The sequence below is a fragment of the Lepus europaeus genome, chromosome 19 (assembly GCF_033115175.1).
Source record: "Lepus europaeus isolate LE1 chromosome 19, mLepTim1.pri, whole genome shotgun sequence".
Taxonomy (NCBI): Eukaryota; Metazoa; Chordata; class Mammalia; order Lagomorpha; family Leporidae; genus Lepus; species Lepus europaeus.
Genome location: NC_084845.1, coordinates 3,005,840 through 3,014,697, shown reverse-complemented (window position 1 = coordinate 3,014,697; position 8,858 = coordinate 3,005,840). Strand labels below are relative to the sequence as shown.

Genomic DNA, 8,858 nt, shown 5'->3' with positions numbered 1-8,858 from the left:
CCGCAGGAGGCTCTAGAGTTCGGCTCCTTCTCTTGCCCCAGGGCCTGGCACGTCCTGGTGCATGGTAGGGGTGTGGTGTTTGTCCAACGAAGCCATCTGCCTTCTCACATCCATAGCTCCCCCCCCCCCCCCCGTGACCCAGGCCCATTGCTCCGGGAGCGCCCCTCCGCCCGCCTCCCGCCTCCACAGACGGCCTCACTCCCCTGGGTTGCACGAACTCACATTTATTCACTGACAGAGGCACGGGGACAAACCTTAGCTCACTGGGGACCCCCCAGGGTCTGGCAGTTTCAAAGAGGTGGTGGTGTCCAGTGTGTCTAGGGGGGACAGGGAGGCAGGGGGTCCCCCACCAGGCTCCTTCCCTGGGCCAACTGTCCTCCGCCTCCTTCCGGGTCGTCCTGCCTTAAGACACGTGTTGGGGTGAGCAGTTCCTGACCAGCCTCAGGATGGGGGGAGGGCGGTGGGCGTGGGGAGGGTGGGGCCGCCCGGGGCCTCCTCTCCTCAGTGTCGGGGGCTTGAAGGGGAGGGGTGCGTAGCCAGAGGAGGGGGCCTCTCCTGCTTCCCTCCTGCATCTACACTGCAACCGGGGGGCGCTCAATGGCGGGCGGAGGACTGCTGCGAGGGTCAGGAGGCCAGGCCGCCCAATCCGCGCAGGTGAGCTTTGCTGTCTACCTCTTCTTCCTCCATCTCGAAGGCCGAGTGGTCCTGGCTGTCGAAGCAGGAGGCGCTGAGGAACACAGGGGGCGCCGGCGGGGACTGGGGCGGGGTCCCCGGGGAGGGCGGCTCCTCCTTGATGTGTGCCAGGGGCAGAGGGAGCCCGCCCTCCTCCTGCTCAGCCTGCGGTGCTGGCGGGGGCTGCGGGGCCTGGGCCTGGAGCGCCTGCAGCGCGGCCGCCCTCTCCAGCTCGGCGCGGTGGCAGCGCTGGTGGCGCAGGAGGCTGTAGGCGCGCGAGAAGCGCCGAGGGCAGCGCGGGCACGGGTGCGGGGCTGGGCCCCCCGCGTGCACCTGCGCGTGGCGGGCCAGGTCTGCCAGCCGCTTGAACTCCCGCTGGCATCGCACACACTGGAAGGGGCGCGCCCCGGAGTGGGTCACCCCGTGCTGCCGCAGGTGCGCCCGGCGGCGGAACCCTTTGCCGCACTCCGGGCACCAGAAGCGGGGCTCCCCGGCGGGAGGCCGGGCGGGGGCGGCGTCCCCTCCGTTCTGCCCACCTTCTCCCCCCTCCGAGGCACCTCCGCACTCCGCCCCTTCGCTCCCCTCGGGCCCTTTCCCTGAGTTCCGTCCTGCCGAGGCCTTGTCGTCTTTCTTGGCTGCCCCGGGCAACGGGGCCAGCAGGCTGAGCGCGCCATGGACGCGGCGGTGCTGGCGGAGGTAGGAGGCGAGGCGGAAGGCCAGGCCGCAGTCCGGGCACACGAAAGGACGGTCAGTGGAGTGGACCAGCCGGTGGCGAGACAGGGACCAGGGCCTGGCGAAGGCCTTGAGGCAGATGGAGCACTGGTGTCGCTTGGGGCGCGGCGGCGGCCCCCCTTCGCCCTCCTGTTCGCCCTCGGGGCGCAGACACGGGTGCGCCTTGAGCTCGCCCTTGGTGGCGAAGGCCTCGCGGCAGCGGAGGCAGAGCAGCGTCCAGTCGGCCTGCAGCAGGACCTGTTTCTCCTCCTGCCGCCCGGCCGCCAGCGCCAACTCGGCGCTCAGCTCCGCGGCCCCGGCCTCGGCCTCCTCTGGCTCGGACTCCCGGGGCTCGGCGCTCGTGGGGGCCGCCGGCGGAGCCGGCTCCCCGGCAGGCCACGCCTCAGGCCATGGGGCCGCCTCCTCCGCGGCCCCCGCGGCCGCCGTGGTGGGCTGCTCCGCGCCCTCGTCCTGCGGGCCCCAGCTGGGCTCGGCCGCCTCCTTGGCCACCCTGTCGATGGCCAGCTCCACCTCGCCGCCCGCGTGCTCCTGGGCCAGGTGGCGCCGCAGCTGGGCGGGCTCCGGGAAGGTGCGGGGGCAGGCGGCGCAGCGCAGCGGGGGCTGCGGGCCGTGGCCGCGCAGGTGGCGGGAGAGGTGCGCGGGCCGGCGGAAGGCCTTGGGGCACAGCGGGCAGGCGTGGGGCCGGAGGCCAGAGTGGCTCAGCCGGTGCCGTGAGAGGTAGTAGGGAAAGCGGAAGAGGCGACCGCAGGTGGGGCAGGGCAGGGGCGCCCGAGGGGCTCCCGCGCCGCCCCGGCCCCGGCCTCGGCCCCGACCGCGGCCCCGGCCCCGGCCCCGGCCTCGGCCGCGGTGAGGTGGGCTGCCCTGGGCAGGCGGCGGGGGCTGCGGATCCATGCCTGTGGGAGAGATGGAGACATAGGGTAGGGGCCGAGGAAGGGCAGGAGCGCGGGGTGTGGCGGAGAGTGAGGCAGAGGCAGAGGCAGAGGCAGAGAGAGAGAGAGAGAGAGAGAGAGAGAGAGAGAGAGAGAGGCGATGATGGAGACAGCGAGGGGTGGATGCTCAGCCAGGGCAAGGGGTGAGAGACAGAGGCCGGGAGAAATAGAAAATGAGAAGTAGAAGGAGGGACAGACAGACAGACACACAGAGACAGAGGTGGGGGAGACAGAGGTAGGGAGAGGCAGAGGCACAGGGAAAGCCCCCCCCACACACACACACAGAGACAGTGACACAGAGAGCCAGAGCCAGACACCCCCCCCCCACAGAGATGGGGAGAGACAGAGGCACAGGGAAAGCCAGAGACATACAGACACCCCCCCACACACAGAGAGAGACAGAGACAGAGCCAGACACACCCCCACAGAGAGAGAGAGAGACAGAGAGAGAGAGAGAGGCACAGGGAAAGCCACACACACACACACAGTGGGGGGAGACAGGGAGAGAGGGAGAGAGGGGCACAGAGACACGGGGGAGAGTGACAGATACAGTGAATGAGACAGCGATGGGAAAGGGACGGAGACCCAGGGACACAGATGGGGACACACAGAGATGCACAGGGAAACAGTGGCAGAGACAGGGCGAGGACACACAGAGCAAATGAGACAGAGCAAGAGGGACAGCGATGCAGGGAGGGACACACGGACACAGAGAGAAGGGGTGACAAAGAGATGGAGAGGCCAGCGGCAGCGCCAGGGCAGAGGCGCCCAGGTGGGCCCGGGGAGGGTGCAGGGAGAGGGGCAGAGCCGCGGGCAGAGGGCGGACACGCAGGGAGACAAAGTCAGAACAGCTGTCGCTCGGGGCCCCCACCCCGGCCCGGCGTGCGGGAGGGGCCCGGGCGCAGGGGTGGGATTCAGCGTGCAGGCCGCGGGGGGCTGTGGGGGCTCGACCCCGGCGGGGGGGGCGGGCTGCGGGGACGAGGGGAGGAGGGGGGCTGCGGGGCAGCTCGGGGAGGGGGCCGCGGCCGGCGCGGGGTCCCCGAGGGGGCGGCGCGGCCCGCGGGCCCCCGGGCGCGATCGGCAGAATCGGCGGCGCGGCCGCGGCCTGGGGCTCGGCGCCCCGGGCTTACCTCCGCTCCTGGCTCCTTTCTTCCTTGCCCGCGGCCGGCCGAGGGCGGACGGCGGTGGCGGGGAGGGAGGGGGCCCGGGCGCGGAGGGGGTGGAGGGGGAGGAGGGGGGCGGAGGAGGAGGAGGAGGCTGCGCTCGGTGTCCCCGCCTAAGCCTTCCCCCCGGAAACCGGGCTCGCGTCGGGGCCTGCAGGAGGAGAGTCCGGCGGGGAAGCCGGAAGCGGGGGCCGCGGCGGGGGCGCGCGGCTCCTCCGGGCTGCGGGAGCGGGGAGGGGGCCGGCGGGGCGGCGGGCTGCAGCTCCCCTGCACGCGCGCACGCACGCACACGCACACACACGCGCACACACACACGCACACGTTCATTCATTCACTGGCTCCTTCCTTCGACAAGCGCGCGCCTTGCGGGTCCGGTGCGTGCCAGGCGCTGCGTGGCGCAGGACGGCGGCGAATGGCGCGGAAGGCGCGGGCCCCCTGCGTGGGAACCGGGCTCCAGCCTGCGCCCGGCTCCGAGCCTCAGTTTCCCCTCCGTGTGCGTCCGGGGTCCGGGGTGCAAGTGACCGACAGCCGGCCCTGTCCGTGGTGCTGGAGCGGCCGCGGCCCCGCGGGCTGGGAGCTCCAGGTCCGACGGCGGAGGCCCACAGACACAAGCCGCCGCCACGCAGGGCGCTGGGGGACGCAGCAGAGACCGCGGGAGCTGAGCGCTCCCTTTAGCGGGGGGCAATCCCCGAGGGCCTGCTGGAGGCAACACTGTTGGGCGGCCGTTTCTGCTAGAGCGAGGTGGAGAACGGGCCGCCCTGCGGGAGTGTGCCTGCAGCTTGGCGCCCTGGGTTTCAGGTTAAGTTCGTGCCAGGCCTTGTTGGCAAGAGCGTGGGCAAACGGGTCCTCAGAAGTTGGAACAGCCCCGAGGAGCCAGCAATTCTAGGAATGTATCTTTTAGAGATCTGCTCAGAGCGTGAGGAGAAAAAAAAAAAATGCCTGTCGCAGGTTAATCTTGGCGGGGTGGCCCAGCGGGGCGAGTCACGGAGCGCTGAGCGCGTCCGAGCAGATCGAGCCGCTCAGCGGAGCACCGCGTGTCCAGGAAAGAGTGAAGACGCGCAGTGTGCAAACAGGTGGGAGGGAGAGCCGGCCTTGGTTATCAGCGGGCGACACAGGCCGCTCCCTGGGCTGAGCCACTGTTCTGCTCTGTCCTGGGTGCTTACAGCTTGAAGTCGTGGGAATGTGCCCCAGACTGGGGAAAAAATAGTAATAAAAATAATGGTTAGCTTATTCTTGCAGGTACATTCACAGATGTGAATCCAGTGACTTCTTACAGCCGTAGGCAGCCTAGGATCTGCCCCCCCCCCTCCAGGTCTTAGAGGGAGGTTCTTGGAGGTTTCAGAAGCGGTGAATGAGGGCGGAGAAACGGCCGGGAGCCGGGAGCTGGAGCCTGTGGTTTTCCCGGATGGACGCGTGTCCGGTGAAAGTGTAAAAGTGTGAAGACGCTCACGGAAACAGAGCTCCAAATCCAGGGGCGGGGTCCCCTGGGAAGGGAGAGGTGGTCAGAGCTGAGGGATCGATTGTGTCTCTTGCTGTTTCCTTCTCTTTTTAAGATTTTATTTATTTGGGAAAGAGGCAGAGGGGGGGGTCTTCCATCCGCTGGTTCACTCCCCAAATAGCCACAGTGGCCAGAGCTGAGCCTATCCAAAGCCAGGAGCTTCTTCCGGGTCTCCCACGTGGGTGCAGGGGCCCAAGCACTTGGGCCATCTTCTACTGCCTTCCTAGGCCACAGCAGGGAGCTGGATCAGAAGTGGTGCAGCCGGGACTCGAACTGGCGCCCATATGGGATGCCGGTACTGCAGGTGGAGGATTAACACCCTGTGCCACACGCCGGCCCCTCTCTTGCTGTCTCAAAGCTGGCAGGTAGCACATGGACCTATGTGTGTGGGGTGTTGTACTTGGTAAGTACATGGGTCATACAGTTTTGACCAAAGTAGCATTAAGTATGGTGGTGATCGTAGGCAGCCATCCCCAGGAAAGTTCCAGAACTCTCATCAGCCCAAGCAGAAACCCTACCCCCCGAGTCCTTCCCCCAGCCACCCCTAGGGCGGTTGTCTCTATGGATCTGCTTTTACTGTGTCCATTTCCTGTGACATCCATACAGTATATGCTCTCCTGTGGTTAGCTGCCTTCGCTTAATGTGTTTTTGAGGGTCCCCCATGTTGTCACTGGGCCAGTGCGTCGTCCCTTTTCATGGCTGAGTACTATTCCGTCGGGAGTAGACCCTGACTTGTGCGTTCCTCTGTTGCCACGCGTTTGGGTGGTTCCTGTCTTCCGGCTGTGTCACCAGTGCTGTTAGGAACAGTTTTTGGTTGGACAGCTGTTTTCCATTCTTCACAGTGTGTGCCTGGGGCTGTGTGCGTACTGTTTTATCACCCATATTCTGAAGTCTTGAAAGATTGAGAAAAAAAAATAAAGCACACACACAAGAAATGCGTCCAGGAAGGGGGTGGTGGGAAGGGCCATTTCCAGCTGAGAGAGGAGGGCAGGGGACCTGGGGGAGAGCAGGGGGAGGCCGGGCTGCAGGGAGCCGCTGGGTCACCTGGTCACGTGGCCTGGGCTTGGACTCACTCCCAGCGCACCAAGGGTTTCCACAGGGGAGACACGTGATCCGAGTAGTGTCTCAGAGGCACTCCCGCGGGACGCAGTGGAGGCCCAGCTGGTGCGGGGCGAGCAGGTGGGGCCCGGGCGGCTCCCTGGGCAGGGGCGGGACCTGGCTCCGCTTGGCTCAGGGATGCCCGCCTGGATGCATTCCCATCGCAACCGCAGGCTCATTGGCTCTCCTGCCCCCAGCGCCGACTCCCTACCCGGGGCTGTCCAGGTGCCCACCGGCGCACAGAAAGCCCCTCACCCCTGAGCCGCACTCCCACCCGCAAGGCGCTACCTCTATGCTTACCCCCCTGCCCCGCCCTGGTTTTGCACATCCTGCGGCCTCGGGTGCTTGTGAGCCACCACTCACGGCTCACTCCCCTCCCAGTAGCTCGGGGCTTCTGCCTCTTTGCTTAACTGCTTTATGGAGAGCATCAAGTATTTGTGGGTAAATAGAGGGGAGTTAGGGTGGGGAGGGAGGAGGGCCTGGCGTCGGGTCCCGGGGTGGGGGCGGCACGCTGAGGGGGTGGGGAACTGTGAGTGAGCAGGTGCAGGCGTCCGCCCCCCAGTCCGTACACAGGAGCCAGGTCTTCCCATGGAGGCCGGGAAAGCAGCGCCTGGCTACTCCCTCGTGTTTTGGAGGGGTCGAGATGGCCCTCGGGGTCTCTGACGTTCCCGGTCCCTCCCAGCCTCGATGAGCACGTCTCTTAAATGGGCTGCAGCGAGGTGCAGAGCCCAGCCCAGGGCCTGGCACGAGGGAGACGCTTGGGTCCCATTCGCGCCAGCTTCTGAGAACAGATTGTGGTGGAGGCCAGGTGGGTGGGATGTCCGCAGCCCCCGGGGTCCGGGACAACACCTGGCCCTGAGTCTCACGGGTCCCAGGGGCAGTGCCTGTCTCTAAGGGGGCGGTGCCTAAGGGGTGGGTCTTATCTCTAAGGGGGCGGTGTCTGTCTCTAAGGGGACAGTGCCTGTTTCTAAGGAGGCAGTGCCTCTCTCTAAGGGGAGGGTCTTATCTCTAAGGGGGCGGTATCTATTTCTAAGGGGGCGGTGCCTGTCTAAGGGGCGGTGCTTGTCTCTAAGGGGGCGGTGTCTGTCTCTAAGGGGTGGGTCTTGTCACTAAGGGGGCGGTGCCTGTCTCTAAGGGGTGGGTCTTGTCACTAAGGGGGCGGTGCCTGTCTCTAAGGGGTGGGTCTTGTCACTAAGGGGTGGTGGCTTCTCTAAGGGGGCGGTGTCTGTATCTAAGGGGTGGGTCTTGTCACTAAGAGGGCGGTGCCTGTCTCTAAGGGGGTGGTGCCTCTCTCTAAGGGGTGGGTCTTGTCACTAAGGGGGCAGTGCCTTCTCTAAGGGGGCGGTGCCTTCTCTAAGGGGCGGTGCCTGTCTCTAAGGGGTGGGTCTTGTCACTAAGGGGCGGTGCCTGTCTCTAAGGGGGCGGTGCCATCTCTAAGGGGCGGTGCCTTCTCTAAGGGGTGATTGCGGGGAGGGCGGGACAGCCTCAGGGCTGAGGAGCACGGGGGCCCTCTCTAGTGGGCGGTGGGGGATCTCCAGCGAAGAAGCTGCTCCCTCACGGTTTTCTCCACGCAGTGGCTCCTTCCGTGAGCGCGTGTTCAATCGTGAAGCGCTGCAAAGGCTGCATTGAGCAGGTTATACGATGGCTATGCGATGACATCTGCACTCCCGGGAGTGCCTCAGGGGTCCCGACCCGAGCTCTCCTCCCCTCGGCTCCGGCTCCGAGTGCCCTGGAACGCGTCTCCCGGCTCTCCTGGTGGGCTTATGACCCGCGAGGCCTCTGGATCCTGCGGCTCAGCGGGGCCTGCTCCCGGACGTCCTAGGCATGGGCACATGGGTCTGGTTTCTTGCATCCGGCCTCTTGGCTTTCATCCGTGTAATGGTGTGTACATTGTCTCATTTATTCTCTTGTTTAAGAAAGATTTATATTTATTTTTACTTGAAAGGCTGAGTTACAGACCAAGAGGGAGAGAGAGAGAAAGAGTGAGAGAGAGAGCAAGCACTTCTCTCTGATGTTTCACTCCCCACATGGCCGCAACGGCTGGGGCTGGGGCTGGACCAGGCCAAAGCCAAGAGCCTGGCAGTGCATCCAGCGCCTCCCTGTGGGTGCCGGGGCCCAGCGCCTGGGCCATCTCCACTGCTTCCCCAGGCACATTAGCAGGGAGCTAACGGTAAGTGAGCAGCCAGGACTTGAACTGGCGCTCACGTGGGCAACTGGTGTCACTGGTGGTGGCCCAGTCTGCTGTAACACGATGCCAGCCCCTCACTCATTCTGCATAACCTGCCCTACCAACATTAGTTACCTCAGAGCGAGAGCGAGAGCGAGGAGGGGGGGCCCATCTGCTGATGTCTGCAGTGGCTGGGGGCTGGGGCTGGGGCTGGGCCAGGCTGTAGCTGGGAGCGAGGAGCTCAAGCCAGGTCTTCAGGTGGGTGGCGGGCACCCAGTTACTTGAGTGGTCACTGCTGCCTCTCAGCGCTTCTGCAGTGGCCGGAAGCTCAAGTCAGTGCTGCGATCCCGGGCACTCAGACATGGACAAGAGGGTCTTAGCCACTGCCCAGTGCCTGCGCCCTGAGGGTTGTCTTTTTGGAGGGCATTTCAGGGGTGCCGAGTGTTACCGCTGTGAATGTTCTAGCAGGTGCTAGTCCCGGGTCTGTGCCTAGCAGGACACCACACCGCGCACCGTCAGCCTAGCGAGCACCGATCCACGGGACGGTTCACATTCAAGAAGCCACGGAGGGACTCCTGACCACCCCCCACACCCTTCCC

General features: G+C 65.7%; 1 protein-coding gene across 1 annotated transcript; it reads right to left on the bottom strand.

The window, feature by feature from the left end:
* Positions 1-215: 215 nt before the first annotated feature.
* On the bottom strand, positions 216-3,536 carry ZNF579 (zinc finger protein 579). Its single transcript, XM_062176482.1, has 2 exons — positions 3,464-3,536; positions 216-2,297 (listed from the first exon to the last, which is right to left on the bottom strand). Exon 2 carries the CDS (start codon positions 2,293-2,295, stop codon positions 625-627), a length of 1,671 nt encoding a protein of 556 aa, XP_062032466.1. The 5' UTR covers positions 2,296-2,297; positions 3,464-3,536; the 3' UTR covers positions 216-624.
* Between the last annotated feature and the right edge of the window lie 5,322 nt (positions 3,537-8,858).